Source organism: Triturus cristatus, chromosome 10 (assembly GCF_964204655.1).
Source record: "Triturus cristatus chromosome 10, aTriCri1.1, whole genome shotgun sequence".
Classification (NCBI taxonomy): Eukaryota; Metazoa; Chordata; class Amphibia; order Caudata; family Salamandridae; genus Triturus; species Triturus cristatus.
In genome coordinates, this window is record NC_140593.1 from 1228130371 (window position 1) to 1228155423 (window position 25053).

At 53.6% G+C, this 25053-nt stretch overlaps 1 protein-coding gene across 7 annotated transcripts in view; it reads right to left on the reverse strand.

Moving 5' to 3' along the window:
- The window catches only part of ATP2B3 (ATPase plasma membrane Ca2+ transporting 3), a 988364-nt gene that overhangs the window by 240414 nt on the left and 722897 nt on the right, over nt 1–25053 (reverse strand). For all 7 annotated transcript variants that reach the window (XM_085629813.1, XM_085629812.1, XM_085629811.1 and 4 more), the window contains exons 5-7: nt 23286–23543; nt 7588–7713; nt 1398–1523 (exon numbers count right to left, since the gene is read on the reverse strand). In XM_085629813.1, coding sequence (XP_085485939.1) covers nt 1398–1523; nt 7588–7713; nt 23286–23543 — 510 coding nt within the window. The remainder of the gene's footprint in view (nt 1–1397; nt 1524–7587; nt 7714–23285; nt 23544–25053) is intronic.

The following is a 25053-nucleotide window of genomic DNA, read 5'->3' on the forward strand; positions in this document are numbered from 1 at the left end:
AACAAATCTTTTTCATTCTTATGTCCTCAAACACTACTGAAAGGATTTACACCAAATCACAAGGAGCACCATCGGACCGCGATGAAGCTTCCTGCCAAATTTGGTGTCATTCCGTTCAGCGGGTTTTGCTGTACTCCATCTTAAAGAAGTCTATGGATAATGCATACGGATTTTGCGTTTTGGGGACCCCTTTTTTTCTCAGCCCCCACTTGACAGGTCACCCCACAACTTTCCATGCACAAACTAGTCAAAAGGATCACCTTTTTGGAAAGGTTTGTGGAGATTGGTCAAACAGGGCCAAAGTTATTAGCAACACAAAAAACTCTTCTCCTTTGGAACAGCTGACCTAAGTATACCTACCTAGTGGCAACATTATTTACCCTATTTATACTTACCTGCGTGGCAAAGACAGATGCACGCTAAATTAAACGCATGCATTGTAAAAATTGTATGGTAATAGCATGCATTGTAACGTTGTATAACCGCTTCCATGTCTTCTTTACAGTCAATGGCCATTGCCCTGAGACCTTCACTAACAACCACACAAAGGAGTTTTATTGAACAGCACCCAAAGTATGTTCAAGAGTTCTGACAACAACTGAAACGGCCCTTCACCATTCATTGCCACAAGACCTCCACTAACAGCCACCCAAGAGAGTATTATTCGAAAGCACCTGAAGTATGTCCAAGAGTGCCAACAACAACTCACACAAGGGCTTCAACATCCATTGCCCTGAGACCTCCACAAACAACCACCCAAGGTAGTATTATTGGAAAGCACCTGAAGTATGTCCAAGAGTGCCAACAACTGAAACAAGGCCTTCACCCTCCACTGCGTCTGGCCTGCGAAGGACAATACCCTCAACAGTGTTGAAGAATGTTGTGTTAAGCAGCCCATGAAGATGCCCTCAAGGCTGTGGGTAACTTGCATCAGCCTCTCAGCGTACAACTACTCTACAACTAAGAGTCAACAGGCCACCACCACCCATAGGCAAGGATTCATCTAAGACTGCTGATGGCACTTGCCCAAGAGTGCTACTGGCCACATGTCTGTTTATGGAATTCAGAATGGACTGAGCCAAAGGATGCCTCTTCCTGCTCAAGTCCAGGCCACAGTTTAAATCTATTCATGTGAAATTTAGATCAAGACTCCCAGGCATCCTTGTGCAACAAAGAAGCAGGACAGTTCCATCCATCTGCTCATGTTTGCCCCCTTCATTGTGACCAGGAGATGGGTTGGAACATATTTGCAATGATGGGTCATGCATGGTAGGGTACCACATACTGAAGCTTTGCAGCTAGGGCCAACCCATGCAGAACAACAATGTGTTGGTGTCTTCAAAAGCTGGTTCAGAATTAGAACTTCCCTAGACCTCACGCATTAAGATGCAATATACCTTTCTTGTCCTTCTTCTCTTCCTCCTCTCCTCCAGCGCCAAGAAGAGTAAAGATGATGCCGGTCTGCGAATTCACCCCCACGGCCGTGACAACCATCCTTCCAGAGCCTTCCATGACATGGGTACCTGGCAAACACAAAACAGAGAGGTAGGACATGCTCTCAGGAGTCCAGGTGATGAGTGTGCCAACTTTGGCCATAGATGGTGGAAGAGAACATGGGAAGTTTTATCAGAGTGGTGCCTTCATAAGGCTGCTAGGATAGTCCAGCAGCAGCCATACTGACTATTCAACCACCATCGGGGTACGTCCCGATGTCCTGACAGCTGTCTACCTCTAAGCTGCACCCCTCACTTGACAGTTTTTACTGGACACCCTGGCTGGTGTATCTGTGGCCTGGGAGTTTCTGCCATTTCCCCGGGGGGATGAAATCTTGTTACAGGACAAGCCTGAGTGCTGTAGATACTGAGGTGCTAGAATGGGCCAGGGGGAATCACTCAGGACAGGGGCAGATGGTTAGGTCTAGCAATACCCCTCCAGCCCCCCAATGGTCTGCGTTGGGGACATTGTGATAACCCCTGGAACCCTGGTCTCCATCTCAGGCTACTGCTGATGAAACTGGGGTTCAAAGAAGCCAGGGAAAGCTGCTCCGTGAGAAGAAACTATTTGTAAGTTTCTGCTGCCAGGGCGAGTCCTGCGACAAGAGACACCTTCTCAGGTGTGGGCAGAAGGTCGTCAATATCCCATAGAGGTACACTGTTGGCAGAGGGAAGAGTTGCACCACCCAAAGGCAAGACTTGAAGCCCCTGATTCACAGTCCATGGCAACTGGGTGGTAATGGGACTTCCTCTGAATGCTGCTGGAACCTGGAGGGACAAACAGTGGCACTTCCTCAACTACAAACTCACTGATGGTCACTGTTTGCTTCCCTCCTGGTTTGAACCTTCCTTTCCCAATCAGAGAATTCTTTTCTATCACCTAAGTTTGCCTGTGGCCAGATGAAGGCCACTCGATGAACTTCTACGACCCTCGCCCTGCAGAGACCCACTGAAGTTAGCTTTACACAGAGATGCACCTGGGTGCACAGAGGCGGCCCAGTGTGCCAACAAGAGATCCTGTGTGCCCTGATGAGCACCCAGGAGAGAGTCAGAGACCTCTTGTGCACACAGGAGGCCCTTTGTGCCCAGAGGAGAACATGCGTGCCCAGGTGAGCCTTTGTGTGCACAGAGGAAACCATTGGGCACACAGGAGCCCTGGTGTGACGAGAGGAGGTCATGAGTCCCAGAAGGAGCCCCTGGGTGCCTATATGAGCCCTTGTGTGCCCATGTGTGACCTCATGTGCACAGTGGAGCCCCAGTGTACCAAGAGGTTGCTCAGTATGCCCGGAGGAGACTCTGCGTGGCCAATGGACCCCCTATGTGCCTACAGGAGGCCCGGTGTCCCCTAAGGAGACTCTCTGTGCCCCCATGAACTCTTGTAAGCCCAGGCGAGAGCCCGTGCACACAGAGGAGCCCCTGTTTGCCCAAAGGAGACCCTGTGTCCCACAAAGAGAGCTTGTGTGCCCGATGAGCCATTGTGTGCCCATGGAAGACTGTGTGTACAGAGGAGCCCCTGTGTGCCCAGAAGAGCTCTTGTGTGCCCAGAGAAGGCTCTGTGTCCCCAGAGTAACCCCTGTGTGCTCAGATAAGCTTGTGTGTGCACACAGGAGCCCATGGCCGCACAGAGGAGCCCAGAGTGCCCAGATGAGTACCTGTCTGCCCAGAGGAGCCTTTTGTGCATATAGAAGCACATGTTTGCCCACAGGAGCCCCAACCTGCACAGAGAAGACTCGTTGTGCCCAAATGACCTCCTCTGCTCAAAGCATCCCTCGAGTGCAGACAGAAGTCCCTATGTACACAGAGAAGCCTCCATGTGTCCTGGAGGTCTTCGTCTGCCCGAAGAGCCCGTGTGTGGCCAGAGGACCCAGGTTTTTGCACAGAAAGGTCCAATGTGCACCCCTTTGTGCACCATAGAGACCCCTGTACCCAAAGGTGAAATCCCTATGTGCAGAGAGGAGCATACATGTGTGCTGCAGAGCAGTGTGCCCTCAAGAGCCTCTGTGTGCTGTGCGGAGCCCCTTTGTGGCCAGCAGAGGCACACTGCACAGAAAAGAGTAAGACTCAGTGTGCTCAAATGCGCTCTGGTGTGCCCTATTAAGGAGCCCTGTGTACAGAGAGAAGTCCCTGTGTGCACAGAGAAGTCTACATATATGCTGCAGAGTCCAGTGTGCCACGAAGAGACCCTGTGTGCCCAGAGGAGCCCCTATGTACAGAGAGAAGACACTATGTGCCCATAGAGGCCTGCATCTATCCTGCAGAGGCCAGTGTGCCACGAAGAGACCCTGTGTGCCCAGAGGAGCCCCTGTGTAGATAGAGAAGCCCCTATGTGCACAGAGCAGCATCTATCCTGCGGAGGCCAGTGTGCCATGAAGAGACCCTGTGTGCCCCGACAAGCCCCTGTGTAGATAGAGAAGCCCCTATGTGCACAGAGAAACAGCTATCCTGCAGAGGCCAGTGTGCCATAAGAGACCCTGTGTGCCCAGAGGAGCCCCTGTGTACAGAGACAAGTCCCTGTGTGCACAGAGAAACATCTATCCTGCAGAGGCCAGTGTGCCATGAAGAGACCCTGTGTGCCCAGAGTAGCCCCTGTGTAGATAGAGAAGCCCCTATGTGCACAGAGGAGCATCTATCCTGCGGAGGCCAGTGTGCCATGAAGAGACGCTGTGTGCCCAGACAAGCCACTGTGTACAGAGAGAAGACACTATGTGCACAGAGAAGCATATATCCTGCAGAGGCCAGTGTGTCATGAAGAGACCCTGAGTGCCCAGACAAGCCCCTGTGTAGATAGAGAAGCCCCTATGTGCACAGAGAAGCATCTATCCTGCAGAGGCCAGTGTGCCATGAAGAGACGCTGTGTGCCCAGACAAGCCACTGTGTACAGAGAGAAGACACTATGTGCACAGAGAAGCATATATCCTGCAGAGGCCAGTGTGTCATGAAGAGACCCTGAGTGCCCAGACAAGCCCCTGTGTAGATAGAGAAGCCCCTATGTGCACAGAGAAGCATCTATCCTGCAGAGGCCAGTGTGCCATGAAGAGACCCTGAGTGCCCAGACAAGCCCCTGTGTACAGAGACAAGTCCCTGTGTGCACAGAGAAGCATCTATCCTGCAGAGGCCAGTGTGCCATGAAGAGATCCTGTGGGCCCAGACAAGCCCCTGTGTACAGAGAGAAGTCCCTGAGTGCACAAGGAAGTTTACATCTTCCCTGCAGAGCCCAGTGTGGCATGAAGAGACCCTGTGTGCCCAGAGAAGCCCCTGTGTAGATAGAGAAGCCACTGTGTGCCCAGAGGACCCGAACTCAGCACAGAAGAGAGCAAGTATGCCCGTATGAGCCCCTGTGTGAATAAATGAGTCACTATGTGCCCAGACGAGGCTCCATGGGCCCAGGGGAGACCCGTGTTCACAAAGGAGCCCCCGTGCGCACGCCCCCCCCCCCACACCACACGCAGGAGTGAACTCCATGCATTTTTAAGAACCAGGAAGTAGCGAGGAGTTGGCACGTGGGCGTGTGAATAATGAGGGGGTATTTTTATACATGTTCAGTGTCAGCCGCCGTACTCTGTGGGGGATGAAAAACTGGGTCAAAGCCCCGGGGACACCGAACCGGTTTCATTGCTCGTGGTCCAATGGGATGCTGAGCTCTAGAAGTGCAGCGTGGCCCCCCACGGGCCGCCCCAGTTCTGGGAAGCAAGCACAGCTCCCCAAGCGCACCTCACTCGTACCCAGCAGCACCCCCTGCTGTTCCAGTACTGGGACCTAAGCACAGCTCTCCCAGTGCACCTCGCTCGTACCTAGCAGCGCCCCCTGCTGTTCCAGTACTGGGACCCAAGCACAGCTCTCCCCGTGCACCTCGCTCGTACCCTGCAGCGCCCCCTGCTGTTCCAGTACTGGGACAAGCACAGCACCCCAAGTGCACCTCACTCGTACCCTTCAGCACCCCCTGCTGTTCCAGTGCTGGGACCCAAGCACAGCTCTCCCCGTGCACCTCGCTCGTACCCTGCAGCGCCCCCTGCTGTTCCAGTACTGGGACAAGCACAGCACCCCAAGTGCACCTCACTCGTACCCTTCAGCACCCCCTGCTGTTCCAGTGCTGGAACCCAAGCAAAGCTCTCCCAGTGCACCTCGCTCATACCCTGCAGCATCCCTAAGCACAGCTCTCCCCGTGCACCTCGCTCGTACCCTGCAGCGCCCCCTGCTGTTCCAGTGCTGGGACCCAAGCACAGCTCTCCCAGTGCACCTCGCTTGTACCCTGCAGCACCCCTAAGCACAGCTCTCCCCGTGCACCTCGCTCATACCCTGCATGCCCCCTGCTGTTCCAGTGCTGGGACCCAAGCACAGCTCTCCCAGTGCACCTCGCTCGTACCCTGCAGCACCCCTAAGCACAGCTCTCCCCGTGCACCTCGCTCGTACCCTGCCGCGCCCCCTGCTGTTCCAGTACTGGGACCCAAGCACAGCTCTCCCGATGCACCTCGCTGGCACCCTGCATCCCCCCTGCTGTTCGAGTACTGGGAGCCAAGCACAGCTCTCCCAGTGCACCTCACTCGTACCCTGCAGCACCCCTGCTGTTCCAGTACTGGGACCCAAGCACAGCTCCCCAAGTGCACCTCGCTCGTACCCTGCAGTACCCCCTTCTGTTCCAGTACTGGGACAAGCACAGCTCTCCCAGTGCACCTTGCTCGTACCCTGCAGCACCCCCTGCTGTTCCAGTACTGGGACCCAAGCACAGCTCCCCAAGTGCACCTCGCTCGTACCCTGCAGCCCCCCCTGCTGTTCCTCCCTCCTCCGACAGAAGCACTGTGACCCTAGCCATGACTGATATCACACCTTGTTATCACTCAGCAGCATGGGAAACCAACCAGTGAGTGATATCCCATCTTCTTTCCACTCACTGATGGCGTCATGAGAACCCAACAATTGACTGATATCTCACATTGTCCTCACTCCCCCGGCAGCAGCAAGAGGACCTTAGCATTGACTGATATCACACCATGTCCTCACTCACCTGACAGCAGCATGGGGACCCTGCCATTGAGTGATATCACACCATGTGCTCAGTCACCCGACAGCAACATGGGGACCCTAGCATTTATTGATATCACACCGTGTCCTCACTCACCTGACAGCAGCATGGGGACCCTAGCATTGAGTGATATCACACCTTATTCTCACTCACTGACAGCAGCATGGGGACCCTGGCATTGACTGATATCACATCTTGTCCTCACTCACCTGACAGCAGCATGAGGACCCTGGCATTGACTGATATCACACCATGTCCTCAGTCACCCAACAGCAGCCTGGGGACCCAAGCATTGATTGATATCACATCTTGTCCTCACTCACCTGACAGCAGCATGAGGACCCTGCCATTGAGTGATATCACACCATGTCCTCAGTCACCTGACAGCAGCATGAGGACCATGCCATTGAGTGATATCACACCTTGTTGTCACTCACAGCAGCATAGGGACCCAACCATTGACTGATATTACACCCTTGTTCCCACCTAACAGCAGAATTGGGACCCAACTAGTGATTGATATCACAGCTTGTTCTCATTTTACAGCAGCATGAGGATGCCACCATTTAATGATATCACACCTTCCTCTCACCTGAAAGCAGCATGGGGACCCACCCAGTGAGTGAGGTCACTGCTTGCTCTCGCTCACTTGACAGCAGAAGGGGGACCCGGTAAGTGATATCACACCTTGCTCTCACTCACTGACAGCAGCATGGGGACCCACCCAGTGAGTGATGTCACTGCTTGCTCTCACTCACTGACAGCAGCCTGAGGACTCACCCAGTGAGTGACGTCACTGTTAGCTCTCGCTCACCTGACAGCAGCACGAGGACCCAGTGAGTGATATCACACCTTGCTCTCACTCACCTGACAGCAGCATGGGGACCCAGTGAGTGACGTCACCACTTGCTATCGCTCACCTGACAGCAGCATGAGGACCCAGTGATTGATAGCACTCCTTGCTCTCGCCCACTAACAGCAGCACGTGGACCCACCCAGTGAGTGAGGTCACCGCTCGCTCACCTGGCAGCAGCACGGGGACCCACCCAGTGAGTGACGTCACCGCTCGCTCACCTGACAGCAGCATGGGGTCCTTCTCCACTGACTTGCGCACATGGTCAGACTCCCCGGTCAGCGAGCTCTCGTCGATCTTCAGGTCGTTCCCCTGGATCAGAACTCCATCCGCGGGCAGTAGGTCGCCTGCAGGGCATGACGGGAGATGGACAGTCAGGCAGAGTCAGGCAGAGCCAGGCGGAGACAGGGACACATTTTATTGTGATTTCTATAGCGCCGAGAAGGCCATATGAGCAGTGGTTCTGGTGTGACAATGACATGAAACTAAACATGAACTCAACTATACATACCTTTCAGAAGAGTAAATCAAACTAAACGTATGCACAATCTATTACATGAAAACGTATACATAAACACAATTATACACACTTAGAAACCCACACAAAATCATAAATGTGAATTTGAAAGTAAACATCAAACCTAAACATAAACAAAAACATTAACTTAGTCATATGCATACACAAGCACAATTAAAACGTAAGTATATATACAGTCAGATATCCAAATACAAAAGTAAACCCACCATGAATACAACCAAAATCTAAACAAACGTTATCATAAATACAAACATAAAATTAAACAAAATATCAACCCAAAAACGAACACAATCAGAAATCTAAAGGTCACAAACCTAAGCATGAACACAACCAAAATGTAAACAAAGTCCTAGACGTAAACCCAGTGCTTAATGTGAGCCGGTGGTGTCCGGTGTGACCACCGGCACTCCTTTTTGTGGACCTCCATTTATTTTTCTTCATCGGATGTTGATCACGAGCCAGAGAGGGAAAAAGACACCCAGTGGTTAGACGGAGGAAGAGACCTGTGGTGAAGCCGTCACAGAGGAGCCGGCAAGAGTGAGATAAGGAAGGGGGCAGAGGGTGTCTGGCGGGGGGTACAAGAGGCGTGAGGTGGGGTCAAGACATCAAGCCTTGGGATTTTTAATAGTACTGCCTGAGCAGACCTTTGAGCGCCGGCACTCATGCTTTTACAAATTAAGCACTGCTAAACCAAGATACAAATAACGACAATGGAACTGAAAAAATATATAAACCTAAACAAAACTAAAATATAAACAAAAACAGTTATAAAAGTAAACTTAGCATTGTCGATAGTGTATTCTGCAATATTAATCTCCACAATTCTGAATGCGGCTGTCCGCGCCCCCGCAGAGAGCCATCACAACGGGCAGCCCTTCAGGCCATTTGGCACACACCACCCACTGGCCAAAAGTTGGACTCAAGATTGAGTCCTTCACCTTGGTGCGCTAGGCACGTAACTTCCGGAGGACAGAGGTCAGGGGAGGGTACTTATACCTCCCCCCACCGCTCTGGCATCCTCTTTGCGCTAGACATGCTGTCGAGAGGGGTCGTTTGTCGTCTTGTCAGCCTTAGGCCTGGTCGTGCCTTGTGCGCTCCTACGCGACATAGTCACGGTGAGTGCAGCTTTGCCATCCCCGCCCCATCCCTGGGACAGTCCCAGGTTGTACAGGGGCCATGGCACAGGCTGCCGGGGAGGGGGGGGGGGGGGGGGGTGCGAGCTCTTTGACCGGACGGCAGGCCGGGAATTGGGTACTTTCCCCTAGACAAGCGAATGCCCCTCGGGGGGCAGTGCGGGGCTTGGCAGTGCTGTTGCTACCGGGGCTCAGGGGTAGGGCCGGTTGAGCTGTCCTCCGCGTGCTGCCCCATGGTTTTCATAGCGTTGTGGGGGGCAACCCCGGGGCGGCCGGTTGGCCCCTCCTCCTGACTCGATACAGAGGTAGCAAACTCTGCCCTCATTTTGTATAGGGTAGGAGTGACCTATCCACCACACACTTTTCTTTATACTCGCTTCCCGTCCGTCTGGGCCTCTTCTGGCTCCTTACGGGCCCCAGGTCTGGCACTGGTTCTTTGCAGGCATGGTTAACCCCGGGTCGGGCTGCGGGGGGACTCAGTTTACTAAGGGTGTACGATTTGTGTGCTGGGTTGTGGACTGAGTGCAAGATGGTGAGTTCGACTCCATGTTCGTGCGCTGCAGTCTTCATTTTACCCCATATCCCCCGCAACCACCACCCCCTCCGATCTCACCATGGTCCCGTGTGGTATCACGGCCCAGCAGTACGTTATGTGGCCCGCCCCGCCTGGAAGTCTGTGGGCTTGTGCTTGCGGGAGAGCCTGGGGGTAGGGGTTATGACGGGGGCGGGTCAGTGGGGCCCATGCTACACTGCCGTCACGCTGCGCGACCTTGTCCCGCATGCCAACGAGATTGCCAGGCAATCGTTCTACAGTAAGTTGAAGTTGTCGGCACTGCCCATAGGCCCACTGCTCCAGGCGATGTCTTCTTCCCTTGTGTGTCCGCGTTACGCCAGTGAGTCAAAAAAGCAAGAAAAGGCTACAATGTAGTAAAGACCACTTGGCACTCCCAGTATTTAAGAAAGGGCAGGCACTGACACACATTGTTCCCCTCTTGCCCCATGGTCTTGTCCGCTCCCGGGTATAATAGCAGAAGTTTGGGAGGGCCAGACTTCACCTAGGGTGGTTACTGGCTCAATTCGATGGACAAATCCGGACTGAAGTCTAAGGGACAAGTCCTAGGTGTCAAATTTACTAAACGTCCAAAATGTTCTAGATCTCGGCTTGCGCTAGCTGTGGTGTCGCGATTTGCGGCAGGTTAGCATCCCTAGCTTGCAATCAGCACTCCAACAGCCCAATAGTTTTTAGAACATGGGAAACACCTTCCCAAAGAAGAGCTAGGTGAACTGCCGATGAAGATCATTTTTATCAGGGAGCAATTGAGCGCTGCAGGTGGTCATTCCTTGCTTGAGATAGATGATAGCATAGGTCCCCAATAGTACTCACATACTGGTCCAGTGGCTACAAGACCATCGCATCCCAGGTTGGGGGGTCAACCCTGTTAAATCCTAGGGGGACTAGGAGGGTACGGGACTGGTGCTTAGGAAACCATGATGGAGCAGCGGAGATGCTGGCAGCAGGCCCAGTACGCCCCCTGTTCTCCCCCACTAGTGGTATTAAAAGTATCCCCAGTTTCCACCATGTCAATCAATCAATCAATACATTTATAGAGCGCGCTACTCACCCGTGAGGGTCTCAAGGCGCTGAGGGGATGGGGGGTGCTGCTACTGCTCGAAAAGCCAGGTCTTGAGGTGTTTCCTGAAGGTGAGATGGTCTTGGGTCAGTTGTAGGTGGGTGGGTAGGGAGTTCCACGTCTTGGCAGCCAGGTAAGAGAATGATCTTCCTCCCAAGGTGGTTCTGCGAATCCGTGGTACGCTGGCGAGGGTGAGGCTGGCGGAGCGGAGCTGGCGGGTTGGAGTGTGGAACGTGAGCCGGATGTTGAGGTATTCGGGGCCCGTGTTGTGGAGCGCTTTGTGTGCGTGGGTGAGGAGCCTGAAGGTGATCCTTTTGCTGACGGGGAGCCAGTGCAGTTCTCTCAGGTGGGCAGATATGTGGCTGTGGCGAGGGATGTTGAGGACGAGTCGTGTGGATGCGTTCTGTATGCGCTGGAGCCTTTTCTGAAGTTTGGCTGTGGTTCCTGCGTAGAGGGCATTCCCATAGTCCAGTCGGCTGGTGACGAGGGCCTGGGTGACCGTCTTTCTGGTTTCGGTAGGGATCCACCGGAAGATCTTTCGGAGCATGTGCCGGGTGTTGAAGCATGAGGATGAGATGGCGTTGACTTGCTTGGTCATCGTGAGGGAGGAGTCCAGGATGATTCCCAGGTTGCGTGCATGGTTCGTGGGTGTCGGCGCGGTGCCCAGTGCTGTGGGCCACCAGGAGTCGTCACAGGCGGATGGGGATGGTCCGAGGATGAGGACCTCCGTCTTGTCTGAGTTCAGTTTGAGACGGCTGAGTTTCATCCATTCCGCAACGTTTTTCATTCCTTCCTGGAGGTTGGATTTGGCGGTGGCTGGGTCTTTGGTGAGGGAGAGCATCAGCTGGGTGTCATCGGCGTATGAGATGATGTTGAGGTTGTGTTTGCGTGCGATGGCGGCAAGGGGGCTCATGTAGATATTGAAGAGGGTTGGGCTGAGCGAAGAGCCTTGGGGTACGCCGCAGATTATCTCGGTGGCCGCTGAGTGGAAGGGAGGAAGGTGGACTCTCTGGGTTCTGTCAGAGAGGAACGAGGTGATCCAGTCCAGGGCATTACCTTGGATCCCGGTGTTGTGGAGGCGGGTTATTAGGGTGCGATGGTAGACTGTATCAAAGGCGGCTGAGAGGTCTAGGAGGATGAGAGCGGTTGTTTCCCCGTTGTCAAGCAGGTTCCTGATGTCATCGGTGGCTGCGATGAGGGCGGTCTCGGTGCCGTGGTTGGCTCAAAATCCGGACTGGGATGGGTCGAGGGAGCCATTTGCCTCGAGGAACACTGTCAGCTGTTTATTGACGGTCTTCTCGATGACTTTAGCAGCGAAGGGAAGAAGAGAAATGGGGCGGAAGTTCTTGAGGTCTTTAGGGTCCGCCGTGGGTTTCTTCAGTATGGCGTTGATCTCAGCGTTCTTCCAGCTCTCTGGGAAGGTGGCAGACGTGAGGGAGTTGTTTGTGACGTTCCGGAGGTGGGGTGCGATGATGGAGTCGGCTTTGTTGAAGATGTGGTGAGGGTATGGGTCGGAAGGAGAGCCGGAGGGGATGGTGTTCATAACGTGGGTGGTGTCTTCAGTGCTGATGGGAGTCCAGTTGCTGAGGGTGGTTGTTGGGGGCGTTGGTTCTGTGGTTGGGGGCGGAGTCTGAGTCTGAGCGCCGAAGCTGTTGTGTATGTCGGCGATCTTGCGGTGAAAGAACGTGGCGAGGGAGTTGCAGAGGTCTTGTGACGGTGTGATGTCGTTGCTGTTTGCTCTGGGGTTGAAGAGCTTTTTAACGATGCTGAAGAGTTCCTTGCTGTTGTGTATGTTGTTGTCCAGCCGCTCCTTGAACGATGTCTTTTTGGTGGTGCGGATCAGCTGGTGGTGTTTGCGAGTGTTGTTTTTGAGGGCTGTCAGGTTTTCTGTCGTCTGTTCGTGGCGCCAGGTTTTCTCTAGGGTTCGGCATGATTTCTTCGATTCTTTGAGGTCGTTGGTGAACAATGTGGCTTTCCTGTTGCCGGGCTTGCCTGGAGGGTTCTTCAGTGGTGCAAGGGTGTCTGCGCAGTTGATGATCCACTATGTGAGGTTGCGGGCTGCGTCGTTGGTGTCCGTGGTGTTGATGGGTGGGTTCTGGCTCAGTGATGTGGTTAGCTGGTCTGTGGTGACTTTGCTCCAGCATCTGCGGTGGATCTGTTGCGGGTGGTGGTGGGATGTGGTCGTTTTGTAGGTGAAATGGATGCAGCTGTGGTCGGTCCAGTGTAGTCCGGTGGAGTGGCTGAAGGTAACGTGGTCGCTGGCAGAGAAGATGGGGTTGAGTGTGTGGCCAGCGTAGTGGGTGGGGGTGTTCACCAGTTGCTTGAGTCCGTGGTTGGCGAGGTCGTCTAGCAGGGTGGTGGTGGTGTTGTTGTCGTTGTTGTTCTCCAGGTGGAAGTTCAGGTCCCCTAGGAGGATGTAGTCTGATGAGGCGAGGGCATGTGGGCTGATGAGGTCGGTGATGGCTTCGCTGAAATGAGGGCGTGGGCCCGGGGGTCTGTAGATGAGGGTTCCTCTGAGGGTGGTCTTGGGGTCAGTGCGGATCTGGAAGTGTAGGTGTTCGGCGGTGGTGAGGGTGTCTTCGGAGTTGGTCGAGACGCTGATGGTGCTCCTGTGGATTATGGCGTTTCCTCCTCCGGTTTGGTTGACGCGGTCCTTTCGGATGATCTTGTAGCCGTCCGGGATGGCTATGGCGATGTCAGGGGCTGAGGAGGCATTCATCCAGGTTTCCGTGAGGAAGGCGACGTCTGGCGCTGTTGTCGAGGAGGTCCCATAGTTCGACCGCGTGCTTGTGGACGGAGCGGGTGTTGAGCAGGATGCACTTGAGGTGGTTGTTGTTGCCTCGTCCTGATGGTGGCGTGAAGTTTAGGACGCAGGTGAATTTGCAGCCTAGGCAGGAGAAGGGTCCGTGGGTGCGCTTCGGGGTGGCAGGCAGGTGGTCGTCCGGTGTTGAAAGCGTTGAGGGCGGCGGTGTTGTATCTCAGTCGGGTTTCCTGGCTTCGGCGGGGACCAGGGGTTCTGGCGCTTGGCGCGGTCCAGGCACGGACGGGCGCAGACGGGCTTGCCTTTGGTGCACCTTCGGCACGCCAGCGGCGCGCCCACCGCACGCGTCCACTGCGCGGCCTCCACATGAGGGGCTGTGGGAGGGAGGAGCAGCTGGGAGGCGGGAGTGTGGCGGCCAATGGGACACCAGGGGGGCGGGGCTGCAAGTGGCGCAGCAGCAGGCAGCGCGAGGGAGCGGGTGGGTGGCACAGAAGGCAAAAGGGGGCAGGGGGGAGAGGGCACAAAGGGCAAAACGACAACAGTAAAAACAAAGTAAAACAAAAGTGGCAACAAGTAAAAGGCGGAATCAGAGTCACGGAGACACAAGAACTAAACAAGCACAGGCAATGCAAGGCCTACCTCGGTGGGGAGAGGCGGTCAGATCACAGCGGGTAGCGGCAGCGGGACAGCGGCACAGGAAGACCGTGTGGCGGCTGGGGAGCCGACCTACCTGGTGACAGGGTCAAGGGTCGCTCCCTTCACCACCGCGTGGCCTCCATATGAGGGGCTGTGGGAGGGAGGAACAGCTGGGAGGCGGGAGTGGGGCGGCCAATGGGATACCAGGGGGGCGGGGCCGCAAGTGACGCAGCAGCGGGCAGCGCGAGGGAGCGGGTGGGTGGCACAGAAGGCAAAAGGGGGCAGGGGGGAGAGGGCACAAAGTGAAAAACGACAACAACAGTAAAACAAAGGAAAACAAAAGTGGCAACAAGTAAAAGGCGGAATCAGAGTCACGGAGACACAAGAAATAAACAAGCACAGGCAATGCAAGGCCTACCTCGGTAGGGAGAGGCGGTCAGATCACAGCGGGTAGCGGCAGCGGGACAGCGGCACAGGAGGACCGTGTAGCGGCTGGGGAGCCGACCTACCTGGTGACAGGGTCAAGGGTCGCTCACTTCACCAACGCGTGGCCTCTATATGAGGGGCTGTGGGAGGGAGGAGCAGCTGGGAGGCGGGAGTGGGGCGGCCAATGGGATAGCAGGGGGGCGGGGCCGCAAGGGACGCAGCAGCGGGAAGCGCGAGGGAGCGAGAGGGTGGCACAGAAGGCAAAAGGGGGCAGAGGGGGAGAGGGCACAAGGGGTACAAAGTGAAAAACGACAACAATAGTAAAACAAAGTAAAACAAAAGTGGCAACAAGTAAAAGGTGGAATCAGAGTCACGGAGACACAAGAAATAAACAAGCACAGGCAATGCAAGGCCGACCTCGGTGGGGAGAGGCGGTCAGATCACAGCAGGTAGCGGCAGCGGGACAACGGCACAGGAGGACCGTGTGGCGGCTGGGGGGGGGGGGGGCGACCTACATGGTGACAGGGTCAAGGTTCGCCATGTAAACTACACATAAGAAGGCTTGGGATACAATTTCACCGGTCCACTGAGCACAGCGGGCCGTTTCGTTTAAGGGAAAACTACAGCAGAGACTGGTATGGGGAGGCCCCCCAACTCATCCCGGCCATCTACTTTGCTGTGCACAACTGCACATATTGGAGTCCATTTACCTGTGCATAGTGCATCCAGACATGCAGGATCATTTCATTTAAACAATCGCTGTAGTTACAAGTTGCAAGAGTGAGATTCCCCCAAGGTCAACTGGTCATATTATCAGAAATAAAGCGGCCTGTGAAGTCTGGGTGCAGCCACCACAGATCAACCTAAACAGGCCACAGTCCCGCAGGAAAGGAGAATGTTGAATTCATTGCCCACTTAGCATTAGTACTATTGCACAGGGGGATGGAGGAAGATTCCAGGGACATGGGTGGTGTGACGTCAACGCTAGGTGGTCAGCTTATGCTGGGTAGGAGGTTCTGCATCACCAACCAGAAGGGTGCCAAGTGAAAAAACCCAGTGAATAGGTTTAATATATTTGTGTCTCTGGCCTTGCAGCTGTGGAACGTGTCTCATTTGAGGTACTTCCAGGTGAAAATTGGGTTCTTAAGGTTCACATGATGGATGCGGGTTGTCGTACCTCCTAGCGGGTCCACTGAAGGTGCACTGCAGCTAAACAGGGAACTGGGAATCTTGGTTCACGACACTTTGGCAGGTAAAGCATCCAGGATCTGAGATGGACAGTAGGTACTGGGCATCTGTGATCCGACGGCAGTTAAGCAAGCGGGGTGCACTGCGTAAGTTATAATTGCACGAAAGGGGGAGGTGTCTCCAATAGTAGGCACAAGACATAGTGTTTCAAACCAGCTTTGCACACTGTATTAAATCAGGCAGATTCTCTCAGCGGGTATGCCTAGGGTTTTCACCACAGAGGAAGCTGACCTGGCGGAATTCCCATTAGGAATAAGGGATGCATGGCAAGGGCAGGAGGGCACCTGTGCTCATTGCTCTATTATTGTAATCATATGATTTATGCAATGAAGTATTACCCTTGCTCATTGTCACATACTTCTAGTTAGGAACATTCCTGAGCGTCATGATGGACACAGCAAAGGGACTGTACAAACGTTAAGTATAATCCTTCTCGCCTTAATAGCTAAAGTAGGCAAGCGGGTGTAGGAGCGGTCTCCAAACAAGTGGGCTGCAGTCCCAGAGATGGGAGACACAGGGGTTCAGGCACACACGGTGCTAAAAGGATGGCAGCTAGGTGAGATCAGCAAATAGATGGGGCAATGTGAGCCTTGGTGTCTGAAACTGTCCCGCCCAGAGATGGCATGGGGGCTAGGTCATGTGAGGCAGTGGAACTTTCCCACAGGAGGGTGAATAGTTCTTGGCACAGGATCACAGGCCAGAAGGGTCTTTGGTTTCATCGGACACCAGTTGATCCAGGCCAACGTCAAGGGCTATTGTGATATAGATGGGGTTCATCCATCACCAGTAGGGAGGGATCTCTTCCCTTAGATTTGCAGGAGGTCTTGGAATGAGCGTTTGTAGGTGAGAAATGCGCTGTTCTGGTGAGATCAGCAACAACATGAGTCAAGGTGAGCTCTGGTGGTCTGAGATGATCCCCCACAGAGGTCGGAGCTAAGTCAGAGGAGGCCGTTGAACATCCCTGTAAGTGGAACTGTTCATGGCCTAAGTTCACAGACCTGGGGGGCCTGGGTTTCAACAGACACAAGCTGATTCAGGCTAATGTTAAAGGCTACTTTGCTAAAGATGAGGTCCATTGTCACCGTTGCCATCCAGGCGTATGCCTAGGTTAGGTTGACATACATGGGCGGGTGCATTTGTCACAGGTGAGCATGGACACTTTCCTCTGAACATGCACGAGGCCCTAGAAAGCAGGTCAGAAATGAGCTGTTTTGGTGGGGGGGGAGGGGGCCTTTGGTGGCGACAGTGGCCGCCTCCAGAGCAGTGTTTACTCACTAAGTAATGGAAGGAATATGCACTTTCCACAGACAAACAGTTCTTCCATCCCAGAAACTTGTCTCTGCAAGATGGCGTCTGGCACTTGGTGGAAAAACGTGACTTTTATATAAGTGCTTTTCAGCTCATTGGAGCTTGAATGAGCTGCAAGTAAGGAATTCAAGTATAGAGTGGAGAATACAAGAGCAGAGCCAAAGACGACGCACAGAGTTACTAATCATGTGTAATCCTAGAAAAGACAAGCATTGACAAAGCCAGTAGGTGTCGCCTATGGGAGACCTATTAGCTTTGGTAATGTCTTTTAGTCATGTTGTGCAGCAGCATGGTCGAAAGTTAGAGACAAAAAGAGGTTTGACTTGGCCAGCGCTGGCTGCAACACAGTGTTTTTGTTTCTGGTGGGAGGGATGGGGCGAGCAGCACAGTGTGGGAGGGATGGGCCAAGCAGCACAGTGTGAGAGGGATGGGGCAAGGAACACAGGATGGGAGGGACGGGGCAAGCAACACAGGGTGTGAGGGACGGGCCAAGCAACACAGTGTGGGAGGGATGGTCCAAGCAACACAGGGTGGGAGGGACGGGCCAAGCAACGTAATGTGGGAGGGACGGGGCAAGCAGCACAGGGTGGGAGGGACGGGGCAAGCAGCACAGGGTGGGAGGGACGGGGCAAGCAACACAATGTGGGAGGGATGGGGCAAGCAACACAGGGTGGGAGGGACGGGCAAGCAACACAATTTGGGAGGTATGGGCCAAGCAACACAGGGTGGGAGGGATGGGCCAAATAACACAGGGTGAGAGGGACGGGGCAAGCAGCACAGGGTGGGAGGGACGGGGCAAGCAGCACAGGGTGGGAGGGACGGGGCAAGCAACACAATGTGGGAGGGATGGGGCAAGCAACACAGGGTGGGAGGGACGGGCAAGCAACACAATTTGGGAGGTATGGGCCAAGCAACACAGGGTGGGAGGGATGGGCCAAATAACACAGGGTGGAAGGGAAGAGCCAAGCAACACAGGGTGCTATGGAGGGGGAGTGACGGGATGAGCAACACAGCACAGGAATGCTGAGCATGTAACACAACATGGGGAAGTCAGGGCAAGCAACACAATGCAGGGGGATGGGGAAAGCAACACAGGGTGTTATGGAGGGGGAGTTACAGGATAAGCAACACAGCACAGGAGTGCTGAGCATGTAACACAACACGGGAGGGAGACAGGGCAAGCAACACAATGCAGGCAGACGGGGAAAGCAACACAATGCATGGGGAAAGGGAAAGCAGCAAAGTGCTGGAGGGAGGTGGGGCAAGCAAACCAATGTGGAAGGGACAGACAACACGATGTGGGAGGGATTTGCTGAGCAACACAGGGTGGGAGGGAAGGAGGATTTATAGGCTAAGCAACACAGCATAGGAGTGCTGAGCACGTAACACAACACAGGATGGAGATGGGATAAGCAACACAATGCTGGAGGGGGCAGGGCAAGCAAAACAATGCTGAAGGGGACAGGGCAAGCAACACAATGCAGGGGGACAGGGAAAGCAACACAATGTGGAAGGGAGGTGGGGGTGGGGAGTTGGGTGGATGGGGTATGGGACGTGACAGACAGCTAGAGGTGGGCGGGATGGTGCAAGCAACACTGAGGACAGCGGGAGGAGGTCAGAAGGGGACAAGCAACATGAAGGACATAGCAATAGCATACACTCTTTTATGTAGTGTTTCTACAAGAAGAAAAAAGTATCACCTAAAGTGCAAGTAGTGTAAGGAGGCTGAGCAATAGAGGAGTACTTGGGCCATGCTCCAAGGGCGGGTCAAATACAAGAAGACGAAGTCAAGCCAACACGCCCTGGCCAAGAAGGAGCAAGCAAATTAGAGTGATGATGAAGCCAACCAATGGTAAGCAATGAATGGGAACTACGCCCCCTGTAAGTAAACACAATGTCTAGCACATGCACTGTCTCCGGCGAGACCTAGAAACACTGTCCCTCAGTAAACAGAGTAGAAAGTAGAACAGCACTTAAAGGAAGATACATGGGAGGAAAATGTACAAACCAGAGCTGTTTACAAATACATAATTTATGGGCCTTGAAAACATTTCACATATTTCACAAATAGAGGTCAAACGAGTTCCAGGTCCCCTCCCCCCATATTAAAGAAAAGCTTGAAGAACTCAACAGCAAGAGGGAGACTAACCTACAATAAGAGAGGGGAATGTCAAAATTCACTCGCTAAAGTGATTAGGGATCCCCAAAAGCCTACCTCTTGTCAGGCGGTAAAGGGAAGAGCCCTGCCCTATATCACCCGGCGACATTCATAGGACGAGAGGATACTCCATGTCGTGTTTGGATTCATCAGATGCTGCTTCTTGAAATCACTCTGTTGGTTCTCAGCAGGTAGCTATCTGGAGTGATTCCAGGAAACCCAGAATATGGCCTGAGCATCTGGTTTCACCTGCCCTGACTCTTCTGACCAGCTGTGTCCCAGGTGTGAGGGACCCCTGACCAGCAGCGGGGTATACTGCTCGAGGCTGAGCCTCTATGGTCAGGGTAACTCCTGCACTGACAGAGATGAGATGACCAGCAACATCTCAGAGGATGGACTTGTCCAAGAAATAATAAAGGCATTGGCAACAACAGAGAACAATGGGGCTGATTACAATAGCAATCAGTCAGACCACCGCCCGCTATCACTGCGGTCAGGAGACTGCCTGACAAGTAGGCAGTTGTCAGACCACTGCATTACGATGCGACTGCTGGGCTGGCAGTCACAAAGTGCTCTTTTACAGGGTGGTGGTGCTGTGGCCCCAGAACAGGGCCGCATCACAAGCCACAGTGCAAAGGAGCACTTCCTCCTGGTGGATGGCGGTAAGTGGGGGCACTACATGTGCCCCCTGGGTCACTTCATTGCCCTGTTTGGGACCCCCAAAATCAATTTCGGACAGCCTTTTCATGGCGATATTTCGGACATGAAAAGGCTGTTGGAAAGGGATATTGTAATCCAGACGGTGGTGCCTGCCTCGGCACCGCCTCCATTCAGGATTGCGATTCCAACCCCTGCCCCATAGGGATCAGATGATTCTTTCGTAGGCGGCGGTCTTTCCCTGACCACTAAGGGTCCGACCGCCTGCATTAAATGTGACGATTGGACTGAAGGCCTGTCTGTCAGACCATCACAGATGGCCTGTCGGTTAGCAGTCCGACTGCATCATAAACATGGCCTATGTTTGTGGTGAGTAGAAACAGATTTTTGAAACTAGTAATGCAAAATATAGAAACTCTAGCGTATGAGACAACCAGACGAATGGAATGAACTTTAGGCCGCGAGTGCTGACCATCTGGCTGCCAGAAACTCCTCCACATCGCCAGGGTCACAGACCCTGTCCCCTTGCAAACCCCTCCAGATCCATGTTGCTGGGGTCACAGACACAGCCCCTTTGAAAATTATTTCAAGTCTATGTCGCTAGGGTCACTGACACCGTCCCCTTGGAACACCTTCTAGGTCCATGCTGCCTGGGTCACTGACCCCATCCCCGGGTAAACCCTTCAAGGTCAATGTGACCAGGTTCACAGATCCTGTTGCCTTGCTAATTCCTCCACGTCCATGCTGCCAGTCTCACAGACCCTGTCTCCTTGCTAACTCCTCCACTGCCATGCTGCCAGTCTCACAGACCCTGTCTCCTTGCTAACTCCTCCACGTCCATGCTACCAGTCTCACAGACCCTGTCTCCTTGCTAACTCCTCCACGTCCATGCTACCAGTCTCACAGACCCTGTCATCTTGCTAACTCCTCCATGTCCATACTACCAGTCTTACAGACCCTGTCCCCTTGCTAACTCCTCCACGTCCATGCTGCTAGTCTTACAGACCCTGTTGCCTTGCTAACTCCTCCATGTCCATGCTGCCAGTCTTACAGACACCGTCTCCTTGCTAACTCCTCCACTGCCATGCTGCCAGTCTCACAGACCCTGTCTCCTTGCTAACTCCTCCACGTCCATGCTACCAGTCTCACAGACCCTGTCTCCTTGCTAACTCCTCCACGTCCATGCTACCAGTCTCACAGACCCTGTCATCTTGCTAACTCCTCCATGTCCATACTACCAGTCTTACAGACCCTGTCCCCTTGCTAACTCCTCCACGTCCATGCTGCTAGTCTTACAGACCCTGTTGCCTTGCTAACTCCTCCATGTCCATGCTGCCAGTCTTACAGACACCGTCTCCTTGCTAACTCCTCCACGTCCATGCTACCAGTCTCACAGACCCTGTCACCTTGCTAACTCCTCCACTGTCATGCTGCCAGTCTCACAGACCCTGTCCCCTTGCTAACTCCTCCACGTCGATGCTACCAGTCTTACAGACCCTGTCGCCTTGCTAACTCCTCCACGTCCATGCTGTCAGTCTCACAGACCCTGTCCCCTTGCTAACTCCTCCAAGTCCATGCTGCCAGTCTTACAGACCCTGTCACCTTGCTAACTCCTCCACGTCCATGCTGTCAGTCTTACAGACCCTGTTTCCTTGATAACTCCTCCACGTGCATGCTACCAGTCTCACAGACCCTGTCGCCTTGCTAACTCCTCCACGTCCATGCTGCCAGTCTTACAGACCCTGTCGCCTTGCTAACTCCTCCACGTCCATGCTACCAGTCTCACATACCCTGTCGCCTTGCTAACTCCTCCACGTCCATGCTGTCTGTCTTTCAGACCCTGTTGCCTTGCTAACTCCTCCACATGTATGCTGCCAGTCTCACAGACCCTGTCCCCTTGATAACTCCTCCACGTCCATGCTGCCAGTCTCACAGACCCTGTCCCCTTGCTAACTCCTCTACGTCCATGCTACCAGTCTCACAGACCCTGTCCCCTTGCTAACTCCTCCATGCCCATGCTGCCAGTCTCACAGACCCTGTCGCCTTGCTAACTTTTCCACGCCCATGCTACCAGTCTTACAGACCCTGTCGCCTTGCTAACTCCTCCACGTCCATGCTACCAGTTTCACAGACCCTGTCCCCTTGCTAACTCCTCCATGTCCATGCTGCCAGTCTCACAAACCCTGTCACCTTACTAACTCCTCCATGCCCATGCTACCAGTCTCACAGACCCTGTCCCCTTGCTAACTGCTCTACGCCCATGCTGCCAGTCTCACAGACCCTGTCCCCTTGCTAACTCCTCCATGCCCATGCTGCCAGTCTCACAGACCCTGTCGCCTTGCTAACTTTTCCACGCCCATGCTACCAGTCTTACAGACCCTGTCGCCTTGCTAACTCCTCCACGTCCATGCTGCCAGTTTCACAGACCCTGTCCCCTTGCTAACTCCTCCATGTCCATGCTGCCAGTCTCACAAACCCTGTCACCTTGCTAACTCCTCCACGTCCATACTACCAGTCTCACAGACCCTGTCCCCTTGCTAACTGCTCTACGCCCTTGCTGCCAGTCTCACAGACCATGTCCCCTTGCTAACTCCTCCATGCCCATGCTGCCAGTCTCACAGACCCTGTCGCCTTGCTAACTTTTCCACGCCCATGCTACCAGTCTTACAGACCCTGTCGCCTTGCTAACTCCTCCACGTCCATGCTGCCAGTTTCACAGACCCTGTCCCCTTGCTAACTCCTCCATGTCCATGCTGCCAGTCTCACAAACCCTGTCACCTTGCTAACTCCTCCACGTCCATGCTACCAGTCTCACAGACCCTGTCCCCTTGCTAACTGCTCTACGCCCATGCTGCCAGTCTCACAGACCCTGTCACCTTGCTAACTCCTCCACGCCCATGCTGCCAGTCTCACAGACCCTGTCGCCTTGCTAACTGCTCTACGCCCATGCTGCCAGTCTCACAGACCCTGTCCCCTTGCTAACTCCTCCATGCCCATGCTGCCAGTCTCACAAACCCTGTCGCCTTGCTAACTTTTCCACGCCCATGCTACCAGTCTTACAGACCCTGTCGCCTTGCTAACTCCTCCACGCCCATGCTGCCAGTCTCACAGACCCTGTCCCCTTGCTAACTCCTCCATGCCCATGCTGCCAGTCTCACAGACCCTGTCGCCTTGCTAACTTTTCCACGCCCATGCTGCCATTCTCACAGACCCTGTCCCCTTGCTAACTCCTCCACGCCCATGCTGCCAGTCTCACAGACCCTGTCACCTTCCTAGCTCTTCCACGTCCATGCTACCAGTCTCACAGACCCTGTCCCCTTGCTAACTGCTCTACGCCCATGCTGCCAGTCTCACAGACCCTGTCACCTTGCTAACTCCTCCACGCCCATGCTCCCAGTCTTACAGACCTTGCCCAGTGCTCACCATATTTAATTTGGGCCATGTCTCCCACGATGAGCTCCGCCACTGGGATCTGCAAGGCCTGCGAGTTGCGGATGACTGCAAAGCGCTGTTCCTGCTCGATGCGGCTCTGGAGTCCACGAAACTGCTTCTCCTTGCTCCAGTCGTTAAAGGCCGTCACCAGCACCACGCAGATGACTGAGAGCAAGATGGCGGCCCCCTCGATCCAGCCAGCCTCGGCCTCCCCTTCATCCTCCGCTCCTCCTGACCCTTTCCCGCAGCCTGCAAAACAACAGGTTGTGGCAAGAAAAATTATGAGAAAAGCCAGCATCTTGTGTGTGATGACTACAGATGAGTGCCTACTTTTAGCTTTGATGCGTCCATGCAAATCTCAGAATATCCATGTTGGTCTGTGTGGGGTGGCCACATTGGCCAGTGCTTTATCTCACATTTTCTTATGGATGCCAACTATATCTTACTGATGATTGACAGGTGAGGGCTGGACATTATTGGTTGACCTGTCCAGGAGCCCACACAGGTACTAGGAGGTGCAACTCGACTGATATTCTATCAGTTTTCACTTTATTCTGAGTGTTTACCTGGATTCTTTAAGTCGCATTGAGCTGCACAATAGTAACTCAAATTATTTCAAATTAAAAAGCAATTTTTTTCATTGCTTGTGCTATATAAATGTACAATATTCTTATGTTCGCAAACATGCATCTAAGCTTTTATGTTTTCCTGGGGGTCAAAAAACATGCAGAACTGAAAGAAGTTAAACTAAACTAGGGATGGACGGAAATCTGTGGAATTCCCTGTAGTTATATGAAAACGCCGCAAGATTCTGCAGAGTTTCAAGAATAGGTGAAAATCGTCGTGTCACACTGCTCACAGTGACTTTTAGAGCTGGGAGCTTGTTTCTCGCTGTAAAATCAGTGTACATGGCACCACGCAGCGTGCCTGAGGGTGCTGCCTCTTTGCTGCCGCACTTGTAGATTTTCTATTCGAGTAACGGTGCTGAACTGCTTCATTGAGAAAATCTTGCCAAGTACCCTCGTAACGCCCAAAAATAGCGCCAGGGGATGCCAATTCTCACTTGTGCTCGCTAACTCACCATTGGCGACCTGCATGCAGTAAAAAACTCTGCCACGTGGCAGTTGGCGGAGTTTGTCTGCACTGCACATTACAAGCGTGACGCAGGGTGGCCAAAACTCCACAAACTCTGCCGGCGGAGCAGAGCACCGACCCCTAACAAAAACCAGTTTACAGCGATGCAATGGATTAGGAGTTCCCAGGAAAGTAACTTCATGTTTGGGCTTCTCTGATTGGCTGTCAGCTGCACCAGAAAGGTCCAATCACATGGCCCTGTTCTGACTGACTGAAAGAACCAATCAAACACAGGGAGGGCCAGAGGCGGTTTAAAGACCTGCAGGGGTTGACCACTCAGAAACCAACAATACAAAAGAAGCCCTGGGTCTACAGAATATGTGTGGGTGCTAATGGAATGTCTCTTTTAAAGGACTGTTTCCCTCACCCCCCCCGAGGGTGGCACGCTTCATCATAGGGTACCCTCCTCGCATTAGGAACCTAGTAATAATGCGGTCTACAGTCCCTTCTCTTAGCGAGAGGAGCTCTGGGATGTTTTTTGATAGAAAGAGGTGCACTAAATACCTTGGGTGAGCTGAGTGTGATGAGGAGCGCAGAGCAGAGTGAGTGTGAAAAAAAAACTAGTATATTTATTTAAAACATGCAAGCATTTCACCTTAGAATATCAGATGATATCACTTTATTG